This window comes from Phyllostomus discolor, chromosome X, assembly GCF_004126475.2.
Source record: "Phyllostomus discolor isolate MPI-MPIP mPhyDis1 chromosome X, mPhyDis1.pri.v3, whole genome shotgun sequence".
In the NCBI taxonomy this organism is placed as follows: domain Eukaryota; kingdom Metazoa; phylum Chordata; class Mammalia; order Chiroptera; family Phyllostomidae; genus Phyllostomus; species Phyllostomus discolor.
Window position 1 is genome coordinate 84,218,768 of NC_050198.1, and position 18,168 is coordinate 84,236,935.

General features: G+C 35.1%; 1 protein-coding gene across 2 annotated transcripts in view; it reads left to right on the forward strand.

Annotated features, from left to right (window-relative positions):
• The window catches only part of HPRT1 (hypoxanthine phosphoribosyltransferase 1), a 30,171-nt gene extending 12,504 nt beyond the window's left edge, over positions 1-17,667 (forward strand). For both annotated transcript variants that reach the window (XM_036017111.1, XM_028522816.2), the window contains exons 4-9: positions 8,542-8,607; positions 12,052-12,069; positions 13,906-13,988; positions 15,449-15,495; positions 15,649-15,725; positions 16,267-17,667. In XM_036017111.1, coding sequence (XP_035873004.1) covers positions 8,542-8,607; positions 12,052-12,069; positions 13,906-13,988; positions 15,449-15,495; positions 15,649-15,725; positions 16,267-16,314 — 339 coding nt within the window. In that variant the 3' untranslated portion in view covers positions 16,315-17,667. The remainder of the gene's footprint in view (positions 1-8,541; positions 8,608-12,051; positions 12,070-13,905; positions 13,989-15,448; positions 15,496-15,648; positions 15,726-16,266) is intronic.
• The last annotated feature ends 501 nt before the right edge of the window (positions 17,668-18,168 follow it).

An 18,168-nucleotide genomic window follows, 5' to 3' on the forward strand; every position in this document is an offset into this window, starting at 1 on the left:
TTTTTTAAAAACATGGCAGTTGTAGGGTTTCCTGTTCATTTCAGTTGGTTAGAGATTTTCTAATATATTTACCAGTACTTTATATCCAAGTGAATATTATCTTTTTCAAACTAGTCAGATTAGAGATTATGTACTTATTTTAAAGCCTTTAATTTTTTGGTTTTGTTTTTTGGATTTTCTTTTAAAGATTTTATTTATTTATTTTGTAGAGAAAAGGGAAGGAGAGAGGGAGAGAAACGTCAATGTGTGGTTGTCCCTCCTGTGCCCCCTACTGAGTTCCTGGCCCACAACCCAGGCATGTACCCTGACTGGGAATCGAACCAGCAATCCCTTGGTTCACAGGCTCATGCTCCATCTAGTGAGCTACAGCAGCCAGGGCTATTTTTTGTAGTTTTTATAACCCCTTTAAGAGTTGCTGTTGGGACTTGGGTGATAGTTTTTTTGTTTGTTTGTTTGTTTGTTTGTTTGTTTAACTCTACTTACTGGTGGCAGATATCTTCTCTGGAACTAGATTGCTTTGTGGGGAAGTTGTCCTAGTTAGCTCTGATAAATAAGATGGGTCAACAGTTATTTCTAGAAAACATATGGAGTGAGAGCATTAGCACATTGAAAAAAACACTTTTAGTTCACAGATACTCTATCTGTGTTACACGAACTCAAATGCTTCAGAATATTGACACTGGAATGAACAAAGATCGGTGTGATGTTTGCACATGAACATCCACATGTGGATGATTTCTTTAATCATGTGCATGTTTAATTTTTATTACTTTATACTGTTGCTTTGCTTCTGGTTATAAGTTAGCAGTGTGGTGTCTGTGAATTACTATTTTTCCTTAAAAAATGGGATTTCTCCTAGCTTCTTCAAAAGTTCTCATAAATGTTCAGTCTTTGCTCTTTCATGAATCAGTATTCTAGTACATCTTTGTAGAAAATCACCTATTTTCACATTTTTATTGAGAATAAGACCACTTATCCACATTTAACTTTCAACCTTCATTCTCTTTGTTAATCATTTATTTGACCCAAGTCTTTGATCTTTTTCACGTTTTCACCAGTCCTGTGGGTGACTACATAACTACTTAAGTATTATAGACATTTTCCCTATCCCATTAAAACCATTTATGCTTATACATCATAACATTATTTCATATTTATAAGCTCCTTTTAACTTGTCAGTCTTGTTTGAAGTAAAGACTTATTTAATACAAAATGTGGGTTTTTTTAAACTAAGATTTTATTTATTTATTTTATAGAGAGGGGAAGGAGAAAGAGAGGGAAAGAAACATCAATGTGTGCTTGCCTCTCCCATGCCCTGTAGTACTGGGGACCTGTTCAGCAACCCAGGCATGTGCCCTGACTAGGAATTGGACTGATGACTCTTTGCTTCACGGGCCGGCGCTCAATACACTGAGCCACACCAGCCAGGGCAAAAAACTTGGATTTTTACTCATCATAGGTTATTTATTTTGCTGGTTTAAATTAAGATTTAATTTTAGACAGTATAGCTGCCCAGTTTTTAATATATTATTCCTTAGAGTCAAAACATGTACTCAAAGTCCATGGCATGATTTTTCTTTGATCTTCTTAGGCACCCCACCCACACACACATAAAAATAAAATCTTGTTACTTTATGACCCATACTTCATTCCTCTGGGAAATTGGGCAGAATGTTCTTTCTTTGAAAAGAAAACTCATAAAAATAAGTTTTTAAAACAAGTTTTTAAAAAAGTATTTTATAGCTGTAAGAGCAATTTGACGGAAAGGAGCACTTGGACATTTTAATTCCATTTTCTACTTGTAGTTTCTTCTCTTAGTAGTTTTAGATCTTAGAGGATTATTAAACTGAACTTGTCAACTGATTAAAAAATGTGAAATCTTAAACATAAGCAAAGCAGATTTTTAGCTTAATTTTCACATAGATGAAAATAATATTTTCTGTTTTATGTGAAATTCTGTGGAAAATTATGTGGATTTGCTGCTAAGCAACAGAAATTAAGAAAACCATCCATGTGCTTTAATGTTTCAGTTTGTCATGGAAGATATTCACACATCCATATAAAAATCTAGGCAACTTAATTTGATGAAGTTGTAAAATGGAAATTTAAAATTGTTTGTAGTATCAGTAACATTAATTAATGTTAGTATAGTTTTACATGCTGATTTCAGTTTGAAATAGTGAATTAAACATTGACTGGTTTGCACTAATCCTAAAGAAATGTTTCATAGCTGTTAAGTATTACTGGATTATTTAAAAAGCACTAGCAATGTCAACACACCCCATCGTGTTTTTCTTCAAAATAAAAATTGCATTTTTCTGATTAAAAAGCCCATTATAAAAACATACAACCACAAAAAGTATAAAGGAGGTAAGTCATTCTAAATTTCACCAGCACTTTTATTTCTAATATTTTAATGATTTTTCTTTGAATACACACATACATATCACACATATATTATAGTTTACCTACTGTTTATCAAAGAAGCTAGGCAGGATTTTATTTGCTTAGTGCCTAGATGGAAAATTGGGGATTCCAAATACCATTTTCTTTAATTCTAAGATACCACTGATTTTAAGGCTTAGTGCTTTTTTACTGTTAAGAAAAAAAAAACAACACACTGTCAGTTATGGTAGTAAGTTGTGATCAGTTGTAGTATGTTGATTTCAGAGGTATTAAAATGTGAATGTGCATCTTAGAACAATGCAGTGTTAGTACTATATAGTCAGTGGCCTTTTCTATCCCTAAAGCTCTGTGATTTTCAGAAAAATTAAGCAGTTGATAAGTATGGAAATGTAGTTTCTCTATTGTCAGTTCAATTTTTTAGTAATTTTTTTTTACTAAAATAGTTTCATAAGAAATGATGACACTTCAGGAGGAAAAGTTGTCAGACAAGGAAATTTTTTGTGGGAATATTTTTGTGTGGGCCTTAAGAAAAGGGAAAATTAGCCTGTTATTTTTTTCCTTTGTTACACTTTCTTTTAGTCTCCATGTATATTTGAGAACAATGATGTAAAGAGGGATTAATATCTTGCCCAAGATCATACAGGTCTTTGATTGGAACCCAAACATTTAACTCTGTGTGCAGAACTCAGAGTCTTATTTGGGAAAACTTTTAACTGAATTGGATCCTGTAATATAGGCTTCCGATTTTTATTTTAAAGAACTTTTTTTTAAGATTTTATTTATTTATTTTTAGAGAGGGAAGGGAGGGAGAAAGAGAGAGAGAGAAACATCAATGTGCGGTTTCTGGGAGCTGTGGCCTGCAACCCAGGTATATGGCCTGACTGGGAATCGAACCTGCGACATTTTGGTTCGCAGCCCACACTCAATCTACTGAGCTATGTCAGCCAGGGCTGGCTTCCTATTATTTTCATTCTCTATTAGTCAGAAGTTTTACATGCAACCAAAATTCATTTAACCAATTACGGAGTTTTTCCCTCGGTTGTACTCAAGATATATAAGCTGTAACTTTCAGTCTTGATCTTAGAATTTGCTTGATTAATAGCTTAATTGGGATGTTTAATATATCGAAGATGCAAATTACTTTATTGTAATTTTTAAGAAGGTGGCTATTTGAGTAAGCTTGTTAAAGACAATGTAGAAAATATTGCAGCAGTTACTTTTTTAAAATGTTTTATTTATTTATTTTTAGAGATATGGAGAGGGAGGGTAAGGAGAGGGAGAGAAACATTGATATGAGAGAGAAACATCGATTGGTTGGATCAGTTGCCTCTCAAATGGCCCCGACTGGAGACCAAACATTGTGCCCTGACTGGGAATCAAACAAATGACATTTCACTTTGTGGGATGACACCCTACCAACTGAGCCACATCAGTCAGGACTATTGCAGTAGTTTTTTAATGTGTCTCTTAGAAGAGATCAGTATTTTCATTCTGATCTTTTTCTCTGTATTTGGTAAATTGCTTTTGAGGTGTGCTTTCTTCAGAACAGTTGAAATTAAATATGTGTATCTTTTTAAATTTGACACTATATAATGTAAATCTTATCTTCTATAAATCCATGTTTATGTGTATATAAAGCTAGTGAAGTGATTTATACTTTTCTCCTACTTTTTATTTAGTTTAGCAGGAATAGGGATATATGCTTGCTATCTGTGTTATAAGGAAACTTTAACAGAACTAGGGTCAGAGTATACTTTCTAGCCCTTCCCTGTGCATTTTCACTTTGATGTGGTCCTTGTTGGACAAGTTAAGGTTTATGTAAGCACTCTGATTCTTAGAATATAAGAGCAGAGTTACAGTTTGGGCCCATGAAACTACAGATGCTGTGATAAATTAAGGAAGTAGATTGATCCACTTAGCGAACATGTATTGATCATGTGTTATATACAAAGTACTATCTTAGGCCCTGAAAAGTAGTTCTGTTGAACATATTTATTATACTGGGTACTAGTCCCAAATCAGGCATGGATTGAAAAACATAAAGAAAAGATGCAATAATTTCTGAAACTTTGAAAACAGTATACTTGAAAATGCTAGGTATTAAATATCAGTACTAACTCTTCAATTTTCCCAGGTGTTCTATTATTGCTAAGTGGTATCTTTGATTTGATTAGATCAGTGCAGACAAGTAGAACTTTCTATAATGATATAGATAGTCTATATGTGCTGTCTAATATAGAGCTGCTAGCTACATGTGGCCGTTGAGTACTTGAAATACGTGTTGTACAACAAAGGAACTGAATTTTTAATTTTATTTAATTGTAAGTAATTGCCACATATGCTTAGGGGCTACTGTATTGAATAGTGCAGGATTGGACAATCTATAAGGGCCCAGCTACATCAGCATATTTTTAAACATAATAGCTTTTTTAAAGGGATCCGTTCTTTTAAAATACCTTATAAGATACAGTAAATAAATTAACTTATTATCTCAACATATATCCTTCCAGATATGCTTTATTCTGCATATTATTTTAGAAAATCAGATATCTGCCACTTTTCATCTGAGGTGCAGTCTACATCTAAAAGTATATGATTCTAATATTCTCACTTTTGTTGATGTTTAATCAGGGTATAGGAAAAGAGTTAAAGGAGAGAGGATAGTTGAGATTATTATGTGAAGGAAAAGTGTGATGGTGTGGTGGACTTGAAGCCTCACTGGATGTTCAAGGGAATGGCTCTTTCCCCAGTAACTCCACTGTAGGCTCCTGAAATAATGATCGGAAGTTCACAGCAAAAAGCAAGCTCTGCAGAGTGCAAAGCCACTAAATGTTAAGGCCACACTTCTACCTTACTAATACTCCTAGCCTTGCTTTCTTGGGACCCCAGCCTTGGTGACTGGCCTCTATGCGTCTTCTGCTTATGGCCTCAACCTGTTTGTTCCAGTAATTCTTTTGCCAGCCCATTCATTATATGGTTTTACACAGCTTTGCTCTTTCCCTATACCAAGCTGCAGTTCTTGTTGGTACTTAGAGGTTTTCAAAATGTCTAGAGACAGACAAATAGAAAGAAGCATAGTTCCTTTCTATTTTCTTTCTATTTTTTTTTCACCTGGACTCAAGAAAAGTAGACAAAATAGAAACACAAGTGCTAAGGGTATGATTTGGTAGACCCAAATTGTTTCTGTGGGAATTTTATGTAGTTGACAGATTGGGTTCTCTGGCTGGGAGGAAAAAGGAGGTGGGATGATAGAGAAGGAAGACCAACTCAGGACAGGGGAGGGAAGGAGAGGGGAATCTCTCCCCTCTACTCTGCCAGTCCAATTATCTTAAGATTAGGCACAAAAGGACCACTCAGTAATGTAATGAAGTAGGGGTACAATGGGAAGCTTGTTCTAGACAGGAAGGGAGGAAGAGAGAGAAGTTCTTCTGGTGGGGTAATTGATCCATGGGTACCATTTATATGTAATCTGGGCACTTACTACCTGTCTTCTAGCACATTGGGCTGCAATGTTTTTCTTAAATGAGTCTTCTTTATTAGCCTCCATTTAAAAGATGGTGTTGTTTCCGTGAAAAAAAGCCCCAGAAGAGAATTGGTTTAAGCTAAAAACCTTAGGGCCAACAGGAATATGGAGATTTGGGAGGCTAGTGGATCAGCAGTGTCTTGAATTTTTAGAGTTTCTATGTCTCTTACCCTATTGCCATAGCCTTTGGATCACTGGGGGTTTTCTGTGTCTCCATACTTTTTAGTTCTCAGATCTTTACTCCTTTTCTCTGTAAAAGAGGGTCAATTGAAGTTGGACTGTAATACCAAATTTCTACAGAAGATGTCACTGTTTAACTTAATTTACAGTGTAAATCCTTTAGTATGAGTCACTCTCATTGAAAGGTTTTGTATAATTTTTTTCTATTTATCAGTTCTCTCTGTATTTGAAAATCTAGGGTCTAAGTTAGCATAAAGGGTGTGCATAGCTGCCTTTTTCTTAAAAAAAGATTGTATTTATTTATTTTTAGAGAGAGGGAAGGGAGGGAGAAAGAGAGGGAGAGAAACATCAATCTGTGGTTGCCTCTCACGCACTCCCTACTAGGGACCTGGCCTGCAACCTAGGCATGTGCCCTGACTGGGAATCAAACCGGCAACCCTTTGGTTCACAGGCCCACACTCAATCCACTGAGCTACACCAGCCAGGGCCTTAATTTCCTTAAAATTAGAAGTAATATGAGCTATTTTTTTTATATCAGAAGTCATACTTACATCTTCTGTTTAGTTTGCAACACTTAACAGTATTGGCCCATTTGTGTTTTTCAAAAAAAAAAAAAACAACACTCCATAAAAATTGAACATGTATATAGAAGCATATGACAAAAATAGAAATAAGTAAAAGTAAAAAGTCTTGTTATCCCCATTCTCACCATTTAGATGTAATTGCTGTTACAGACTTTTTTAAAATGCTGAACAAAAGTGATTTCATGGGCAACATATTGCTGTACTAGTAGATGTTTTTAATTATCATTATTCCATGTCAGTTTGGATAGATTATCAGATTCTTTGCAGTAGGTGCATGGTATTTACTTTACGAGGACTTAATTTAAACAGTTGTCTATTAAAAGACATGGTTGTCTCCAGTATTTCTTTTTTATAAACAATTGATACTGTGAACTTCCTTTTATGTACATTTGCATACTCACAGGTGTTTTTGTAGCATTGATTCCTGAAAGTGGATTGCTGGGGCAAATGGCATGTGTATTTACAATTTTAATAGGTATTGCTGTATTGTTTTCAAAAGAAGTTGTACCAATATAAATTGGTACTCGCAGCAACAAGAGTTCTTTTTTTCTCTCACTTTTGCCCACATGTATCATGAGGCTTAAGTTTTGCCAGCATGAATGGGCAAACAGTAGAATCACATTGTTTTAGCATTTGTTTCTCAGATAGATCTAATTTTATATGTTATGGCTTTCTCTTCTGTGAATTGCCTGTTTGTGTTTGTTCTTCATTTTCCTATTGGGTGGTTATTGTTGGAACCCAATGGGAATATTAGTTATAGATCTTTTCTTTCAGTTTGGGTTCATATCATGCCTAGGTTTTTATCCTTTCTAAGAATGTGAAAATAGTCTATTTTCTTCCATTCTGCTTATGGCTTTATTTTTCACATTCAGATTTTAATCCATCTGGAATTTGTTTTTGTGTATGCTGTGAGGTAGGGATCATGCTTTACTTTTTTCCCAAGTGGATAACTAGTTGATCAAACATCATTTGTTAGATAATTAATCTTCTACTTACTGACTTGAAATACCATCTTTATCATATACTAAATCCTCATATATTTCCTGGATCTGTTTCTGGGCTCTATTTTGTTCCTTGATTTCTTTCTCTATGACTGTGCTGGTACAGCGCTGTTGTAATTGCTGTAGCTTTGATATGGTTTGTTCTCTGGTAGGGCAAGTCCAAGCTCTTTTGTTTACCTGCTCTTTCGCCCCAGTTTTCTGTCTTGAATCCAGTGCAGCCAAGTGATGATCATTATCACCGCCCACTACAGTGGGTGTGGAGCATTCTCCTTTGAAACTCCTATAAGAGTTTCTACTGGATTCTGTGATACTGGAAAACTGGGAACCTAAGAGGGATGCCTTAAAGGACTACTGATGAGACCTCATTTCCCAGACCCTGCCGAAGATGAACTGGACCTGGGCTATACTTTTCAGGGAAATATCTTTGGGGTTGAGTGTGTTGTAGACCAGACCCTTCAACTTGTTTAATTCATGGGAATGGTCTAGGGCCAGAACCAGACACCTGCCATGCTAATAACTTCCCCCGTGGTTCAGAAATTACTGTGACTGAAAATGGGTGGCTGCTGTACTACTGCCCACTTGAAAATGGGTGCACCCTATTTTTAAGACTCCTAAAGCATCAAGTCAGTAATAGCTAATTAGGACTTTTTAGTTTTTACTAATCTCTATTTGAAAGTTACCTAGTCATTCATTTCTAGAAACATAATTCTTACAATGTGTTCATAATGCTATGACATTAGAAAGCTAACTTCTTAAATCTTCTAGTTCCCGTTTGATAATACAAAATGTGAATGTGTGTATACACAAAAGGATGTACATATATATTTATATCTTTTTTTTTTACTAGAATGACCAGTCGACAGGGGACATAAAAGTGATTGGTGGAGATGATCTCTCAACTTTAACTGGAAAGGTATGTATCTTGAAGGGGAAAAAATAGCCCTTTCTACCAAAAGTCAATTAGTAACACTGTGTGGTCAATCAGTCACTAAGAGGCAGTTTACATAGTTACTTATGCACATAAATCAGGATTATTTAACCCTTGGGAACAATCTAGGTTAGGTATCTTTCTTTAGGCCAGATGTCCACAAGGCAGCAGAATCCACCATTAAATTTAAAAGTCCATGTTGCCAAGTACTGTTCGCTGCCTCTTTGAGGATCTAATTTCGGATCCTTTGAAAGGATATGTATGGGGAGAAAGACAGTCTTCTTTTTAAAAATAGACTCACACATAATTTCTTAAAAGATAGAGAAACAGTAATAGTGTAGTGGCTGAAAGTGTGGGTTCTGCAGCCAGACAGCTTTGATTCAAAGCCTGGCTCATTGCTTCCTAACATGTGACCATGGTCGGTTTATTTAACCTCTCTGTCTCCCATACGTAAGGTCGGGGTGATAATGGCATTCCCCTCACACAGTTAAGAAGATTAAGTGAAACAATGAGTGTAGAGTTCTTTAAAAAATATTTTATTTATTTTTAGAGAAAGGAGAAGTGAGGAAGAGAGGGAGAGAAACAATGTGTGGTTGTCTCTCACATGCCCCCCTCTGGGGACCTGGCCCTCAACCCAGGCAGGTGCCCTAGACTGGGAACTGAACTGGTGACCCTTTGGTTCGCAGGCCGACACTCAATCCACTGAGCCACACCAGCCAGGGCTGCACATCAAGTTCTTACAACAGTTTTTGATAGTTAGAACACCCAGTAAATTCAAGCATATGACTATTTTAAGAGATCTCAAAAATAATTTAAAAAACATCAAAATTCTTCCAGTATAGACAATTGGCTGAACTAATAGAGATATTAAGATGTCTGAATATTTTTCTTCTGATACAATGAAATGTTTTTTTGAGTAACCAGTGATAAATGATAGAATGCTACATTTTTTTTATAACTTTTTTTTTAATATTTTATTTATTTATTTTTAGGGAGTGAAGGCGGGGAGGGGGAGAGAGAGGGAGACGGAGAGGGAGAGGGAGGGAGAGAAACATCAATGTGCGGTTGCTGGGGGTTATGGCCTGCAACCCAGGAATGTACCCTGGCTGGGAATCGAACCTGGGACACTTTGGTTCCCAGCCCGCGCTCAATCCACTGAGCTATGCCAGCCGGGGCTAGAATGCTACATTTTTAAGTGGCCGGTTACTTTTTTACTTAATGACTCTGTGCCAAATATAAATGCATAATTTTACATTTTCAGAAGAATTCTGTGAGGTAAATACTATTCTCATTTTACAGATCAGTAAAATAAGACTCAGCTAGGTTGAAGGACTTATTCTAAGTCATACTGCCAGTAAGTGGTAGAGCTTGTTTGTGAATCTAGGTCTGTCAGGCTCAAGACCTGGCTTTTTACATGTTAATGTTTACAGCTTATTTGACTTTGCAAGGAAATTTCAGCATACAGCACTTGTGTCATACTCTGTGATCCCTTATCAGAGTCATGCTAAGTTAATGTTGTTCTGCTCAACATCTCTGGAAGACTTTTAAAGGAGAAATTATAATCTATGGATTCTTTTCCCTCCCTGTCCATCCTATACACCACTGCCAGACCTGTCCTCCTTCCCTTTCAGTATGGTTTGCCCATATTTTGAAGTCATTTGAAAACCTTACTCTTACTGTCAGTTTTTAGTGCTGGAGGGGGCCTAGATTTCACCTTCTGTGATTTTATTTGACCTTGCCTTTCCCATCTAATGGCTCTGTTCCACTATGTAGCTCTGTGATCTTAAAAGATCTCTATTTCTAAAATAACTTTCTTTTCATGTTAGTCACAGTAAAGCACAATTTATTGTGGAAAAAATCAAGACATAAATTGGATGAAGTTATTTCTTGCTGGTTAGATTATGGGTTATTTAGAGTTTATATTCATCTTTTTGGGACACTATATATATGCAGATACGTATATAAATATCCTCTCCACTCTTTTTGAAGTTAATGGATAAGAATATGTGAAAACACCTCTTCAAATCTCTATTTATTACTTGGCTATTTTTGTGACTTTAGGCAAGTCACAGACCTCTGAGCTTTAATTTTTTAATTTATTAAGTGATGATGTAGCTATTTGACATAAAATAAGCCCTCAACAATGGTAGCAATTCTCATTCTTTTATTTTTAAAAAATAGTATTAACGTCTCTGGATTTTGATTTGTATAAACTGTCTCATACCACCAAAAGTCTATGATTATGAATTACTGGTAATCAAGGTTATGCAGGTATTTAGTATTAGATCCAAGACTAAAATCCAGTTTTTCTTTCTCCTAATTCAGTGTTTTCAAACTATAATATCATCCCATGGTGCACATCGCTGCAGCAATGAGCCACAGTTACTGACAGCAAATTGTTATCCTTCAGATGTGCTAGCTAGGGTAGAGAGTGTTGAGAAAGAACCACATAGTGGTGAAAAAATTATTGGTGTATTAATTACTATATTCAGTTTTACTAAAGATTTAGATTGCAGTATCTTTTGAAAGATAAATTAGTTGTGATATGAAGAGCGGAGTAAATTATATATGAACTGTGGTAGTAATATTATGTGTATTGTAAAGTACAGGGAGCATTACAGATTATGCAAATTGAGGTTTTTAGAAAGTTCTAATTTTCCTTTCTTGCAACTAAATGGATCTTGTGTGCCCTCCATTGGTAACCACTGACTTAGAAGAATATATAGAACATTAAAATTTTGATGTTATATGTATATGACAGAGAAATGGAATATAAAATAAATAATGTAGTATGGATCTTATGCTAGTGATTATAACCAGTATGTGAAATGCTGCTTCATTTCTATAACTAATGTAAGAATAAGTAGGATTCTTCTGTACCTTGGAGGTAGTCCAGTGGTATTTTCTGTATGGGTTCTTCCAGCTATAAAATTCTGAGAGGTAGAAATTGGGGTGAGAATTTATGGTGGGAGGAAGCAAAGATTCGTATTTTTCTTTAGTTTAGTCTAAGAATATGAACACATGCAGAAAATATAGAACAATTTCAGTCTAATGAGTAAATGGGTTTTGAATTAGATTCCATATGGTAAGTTAAATGCATGATTTTGGAATTATTTTCTGAATTATAGTTATTGACTTTTAGAGTTGAAGATGTGTATTCATTCAAGTCCCTCATTTTACTCGTGGGAAACTGAGGCTCAGAGAAATTTTATGACTTGTCCAAGATTAGATCTCTGTTTAAGTAATAAAAACTTTTAAAAATGAACATATGGGTCAAATTTTATTTTTTAAAATTCCATTGCACTGAAAATTTCATATTAAAGAGTTCCAAATCTCAACAGATGGAATTTGTTATGTTATGATTTGAGTTATAATTAGAAACACCGTCTGATTCATTGTACTGATTTTCATTTCTCTTTTTTTTTCTAGAATGTCTTGATTGTTGAAGTAAGTTCTCCATACTTTTGATATAGTGTTTGTGATTTTCTAACTTAGTATGCACAGTCATAGAGGTAAGCTAGGAAAAGAAATTCCTCTTATTCAATTTTAATGGTGAGCTTGTGTTATAAGAGAGTGAGGTTGTCAAAAATACTTTAATTTATTTGTACTGGATAATGGAAAACATTTTGGAATATTTCTTACCCCTCTTTTTGGCTTGAAATTTTTTTTTCTTTTAAAGTTAATGTTTATTATTCACATGCATGTTCTTATTGCTTCAATTGCATATATGTATCCATATACAAAATATATTTTGATTCAAAAGTTGATATAGTACCACACTATATATATTCTCTCTTGCAGCTTGTTATTGTCACTCAAAATTGGTTTTGAGGTTATTTGTGTTGACACATATAGAGTCAGTTGGCTTTAAAATGCTGTATAGCATTGCAGTATAGAAATCAACCAATTTATACCCTGCAAATAGGGATTTAGCTTACAATGTTTCCTACTACCGTAGGGCTGCTAAGAGCCTTCCTTTGATGTCCTGACGTGCATTTATATGAATTCCTTCTAAATATTGGCGCTTAGAAGTAGAATGACTGGGTTGTAGAATTTGTACATTTTTAATTTTACTATTATTGCCAAATGACTTATCAAAGTGGTGTATACTTTATACTCTGAGCAATGGAATACATTCTCATTCTCTTTCGTAAAAATGGTTTAAGGCTTAAGAGCAACAATGTAGCTTAAAATGTAGCTTCATTAATTCCATTTCAGATTGATTCATTTTTTCTGGGGCAATGCCTAAATTAGCAGCTTAAAACAACACTCATTTATTATCTGTTTCCATGGGTCAGTAGCCCAAGTACAGGTTAGGTGGGTCCTCTGCTCTGAGTCCTCTGCTCTGGGTCTCATCATGCTGAATCAAAACTGGGGCTACAATCTCACCTGTGGCCTATGAGCCCCTTCCAAGTTCACTCACGTTGTTGGCAGAATTTAGTTCTTGTGGGTGCAGGACTGAGAGCCGGGAGTTGCTCTCAGCTTCTAAAGGCCATCCTCATGTTGTAGCACATGGCTGTTGCACGTGGCAGCTGACTTCTTCAAAACCAGCTGGAGAATCCTCTCCAGTCTGTTAACAACTATCTTGCACAATATAACCTACTCGTCACAGGAGTGACCATCCCATCTTCTTCACAGTTCCGTCTTCATCCTTAGCAGGAGGGAATTTTTCCTGGTGTGTACACCAGAGGGCAGGAGTGTCTTGGAAGCCATCAGAATTCTGTCTGCCACAGTCCAGAGATACACATTTTTTACAAGTCTCCAGCCCTGCTGTTTCTGATGACTCATAGACCCCATTTTGTAAAGCACTGCTTTATACTGTTTGTAGAGAGTATTTTCAATGAAGAGTGTTAGGGTTATGGTTTAAGAAATATTTTCCCAATGAGAGATGGGTTTGTTTTGAATAAATACATTTAAATAGTATAAATTTAATTATATATAATAAATAATATAAAATAAGTATATTAGGTAATAGTATATAATAAATATACATAAGTAATATATAATCTATAATAAGTTATATATTTAGGTTAGTTGTCATTGACTTCTTGGTGCCTGCTGAAATCCAGTTTGGAGGACCAGTATTCCTACTGCTTGCTGAGAGCCAGATGCTTTACAGATTCTAGAATATCTAGTGTATGAATTGTGGTGAGGATTACTGTACTGAGAAAAAATGGCATTATTCCAGTTATACATGAGGTTTGGGTATTTTGTGCTCATATGATGACTCTGAATTTAAAGTTTTGATGGTTTTATTTACCATTTAAATGTCTTTTTTTAAAGGATATAATTGACACTGGCAAAACAATGCAAACCTTGCTTGCCTTGGTCAAGCAGTATAATCCGAAGATGGTGAAGGTTGCAAGGTATATATATATATATATATATAACGTTTTGTCATAGGATTTTTTTTTCATTTGCAAGGGGATTAAGTAGTTATTCCTTTGTAAGGGTAAATGCTCTCAACAGTTGTTTTATCTTCAAAAAGCAATGTGATCTCAAATAAAACTTAGTATCCTTTGTAAATGATTGTGCATTTCTCTGATACACAGTGATCTTGAGATTCTTTTCATCTGTTTATTGACCATTTGTATGTCTTCTCTGGAGTGGTTACACACTTAAAGTATTGAAATTGCTTAAAAAACAAGTTACCATCATACCTTACAGATAGAACTTTTTATTAAACATTCAGATCTACAGGCGTATGAAGTGCTGAGTTCCCCTGAACCCTTAGTAAAGCTTGCACTGAATTTGATGGTATCTTTTCTGGAGTGTTCCTCAGTGAGTGAAGGTAGAGTGATGGGTTTTGCTGTGAGTAGTTCATTGTTTTTCTTTCTAAATGGAAATTCACTCCAAGTGAATCTGTTTAATTAATGGAAGAGAATCATGAAGGATTTGATTAGATGATCCCTTGGAGCCTAGGACTTAGGCCAGTGGTTCTCACCTTCAGTGGCACTTTGGAATTACCTGAGACTTTTTAAAAAATTTGTGTCCCATGGCTAGTGATTCTGATGTCATTGGTTAGGGGTGTGGCCTAGGTATCTGAGTGTTGTTTTGTTTTGTTTATTTTAAAGTTCTCAGATGATTCTCATGTGCAGTTAAGGCTGAGAATCACTTTTAGGTCATTTCCAGTTCTTTAAACATATTTATCTAGGAAGGTATGAAATCATAAGTTTTACTGAGACTGCCTTTAACACACAGCAAGGCTTTCAAAGCACTGTCACTCTACAACTTTTTTTTTAATGGCTAAAAAATTTTAGCAGGCAACACTTGAATTATGAAATTAGCTTTTGTTAGAATTCACTCATCCTGTCTGCAGTTTTTGCTCTGAAACATAAATACTGGCTCCTTTAGTATGGTAGTTACTTTTTAACCTAAAGTTCCTCTTTGTAAGCAAAGTATTAAAACTCTTGAAAGGTGATGCTCACCTCTCCCACACCCTTTGTGGTTAAGGGATTGTGTTTCTAGGGATTCTGGACTGGGAGCGCCTTTCTTTGCTCATTGGCACTCTCCCGCTATGTATCCTCCTGATTAGCTGTCCTTCAATGGGTGCGTGGGTAGTCGGGTGCAGTTCTCAGAAGAGTCCATCATGTTCCAGGTGGAGATCAATCAAGGGCTTCATCTGTAGTGTGAACTCATTGCTGCCCTTGCTCAGTGATCCCTGTGATTTATTTAGACAGGGTTTCATGGTCTTTCTTTGGGTATGTTAAAACTGACCATGGTATGCTAAATTCAGATGAAACTAGGTTTCAGAACATTTATGTTCTCTTTTGTAATGCCCTATAGTGTTTAAAAATGTCACATATCACATTTTTTAAATTAACAGCTTGCTGGTAAAAAGGACCCCTCGAAGTGTTGGATATAGACCAGACTGTAAGTGAATTACTTCTTGTCAATCATTTAACCATCATCTTTAACCCAAACAAGTTTTATAAATGAAATGGTTTAGAATTACTTTAGAGAAGGTACATGTGATTTGAAAGTGATGTTTTCCATATCTAAATGATGAATTATGATTCTTTTTAGTTGTTGGATTTGAAATTCCAGACAAGTTTGTTGTAGGATATGCCCTTGACTATAATGAATACTTCAGGGATTTGAATGTAAGTAAAACTTATTTTTCTCACTCTCATTTTTCAGAACCCATATAAAAATTTATGAAAGAGAATTGTTTTCTCTTTCCAGCACCTCATAATTTGAGCAGACTGATGGTTCCCATTAGTCACATAAAGCTGTAGTCAAGTAAAGACGTCCTTAGATCTGGAATTTGGCCAGGCTACAGTGACACTTCTTGCTGGCTGAAATAGTTGAACAGCTTTCATATACACTAACTGTCCCATTATTATTTCAGATGATAGATGTGGTCGTAAGTAAGAAATAAATGAACTAGTTTAAGTCTTTTATTTCACTGTCCTTCAAATGCCTGTCTCCTCTGGAGGCAGGAGTCCTGAGAATGCATTTCTAAATATAAGTGAAGAATATTCGGGAGACTGCACAAACTTCAGTTTGTTTAGTAAAAAACAAAACAAAACAAACAAACCCTGCAGCATAATACTATTCACATAAGATATGCAAAGTTCTATTCTTGCCTTCCATTTCAGAACACACTTTTCTAATGTGAATTTCTGGATTTTTATTTTTTAGCATGTTTGTGTTATTAGTGAAACTGGAAAAGCAAAATACAAAGCCTAAGATGAGAGTTCAAGTTGAGTTTGGAAACATCTGGAATCCTATTGAAATCACCAGTAAAGTTATCAAATGTTCTAGTTCTGTGGCCAGCTGCTTAGTAGAGCTTGTTGCATGTATCTTCTAAGAATTTTATCTGTTTTGTATTTTAGAAATGTCAGTTGCTGCATTCTTGAGCTCTTTATTTGCACTATGAGCCTAAAGACTATCAGTTCCCTTTGGGTGGATTGTTATTTGACTTGTGAATGAAAAATCTCTTAAACCACACCACTATTGAATGGAAATATTGTAATTGTATCTGTAAGAAAAAAATTAAAGAGAAGATATATTAGTTTTTAATAGGTATTTTAATTTTTATATATTCAGGAAAGTACAGAAGCGATTGAATATTGTTCATTATACCACTGTGTGTTGAGAAAAGTAAAAAGCAGTCAGATTTTGTATTAATGATCACATCTAAGAGATATTGTTATGGCAGATAAACCATATGTTCTGGAATTATTTTAGTAGTGTTTCAGTATCACTAACTGTATTTTCCTGCTTGTTCAGATTATTTTCAGTGACTCTTTGTCAACAGTTCCTTTTAAATACAAATCAATAAATTAAAAAAAACTTTACCACCTTTTGAATTCTTCAGTGTAAAAATCCTTAAAATAAAGGCTGTCTCTTTAAAAGAAACTATGCATACCTATCACTTCTCTACAGATTAACCTAGTATAGTTTTCTTTTGGTTACTTTTTCCTTGTCTGTTAAGTTTTAGTAGCTAGTTTAACTGTAATCTTTCCCAAGCATGGCGAATAATGATTATCTGGTAGAATGGATTGGTGAAGCTAGTGAAATTCTTACCCTCTCCAGAGATGTTAAATTTCAGACACATGGTATACTTTATTACATTTTACTATGCTAAAATAACATGACTTTCTCTTGGAATTCTGCTGGAAATCGTTTGGATTGCAATCTCATCTGCATCGCAACAATTTGTTTCCAGACATGTACTATCACCTTCTTTAGGTAGATAATACTTTATTGACTAGAGAACAAGAACAACAAAACCTTTGTTTTCTGGGAGCAGGAAGAAAAGTTTTAAACCAAAAAAAAAATTCCCCTGTTAATTGTTTCTTTGTTTCAACTAAGGTGTGAACTAGCAATCTTGTGAGCCATCCAGTTATATTTATGCCTTAAATGTTTGTCGCAATTCCCAGCAGCAAAGTAGGAAACTTTAATAATAGTTTGTTACAGTACTAGAACTTTCTAGTTTATAAAAATTTTTATTTTTGTTATCTGATCTTCATGACCCTGTGAGGTTGAAGTTGGTGTTACCACATGGGAGTGTAGTATCTAAGATAACTCCTCATTCCTCCCCACCCCACCCCAATATGTCAACTCACTGATGTAATTTATAACTGCAGCCTTCTGCCACTGCTGATCCTCCTTACCCATCACTTTTCCATTGCACTTAACCATTTTATTAGGTTGAACCATATAAAATTACCATTTTTTTCTGTTTTTTATTGTTCAAGTACCCCCAAGTTGTTCCTATCCCCCCCCCTTACTACTCTCCCCTGTGAAACTACCATTTTTGTAGGTAAAAGTAGTTGGCTATTGGCAATTTTGAGTGGTGTAACCTAATAATAGGTGGTATAATTTACATTTGTATTTATTGCTCACTATCTCTCCCCTCCACATCTTAAAATGTAAGCTCCATAAAGGGAGGCAAGAATTTTTATCTGTCTTGTTCACTGATGTATGTTTTACTGCCTCAAAGATAATAGGAGCTCAGATTGTTGTTGAATGAATGAATAAATAGCTAAGAGCTCGAGGTTAGACTGTCCTGACCTTGGCTTATATAGCTATATGACA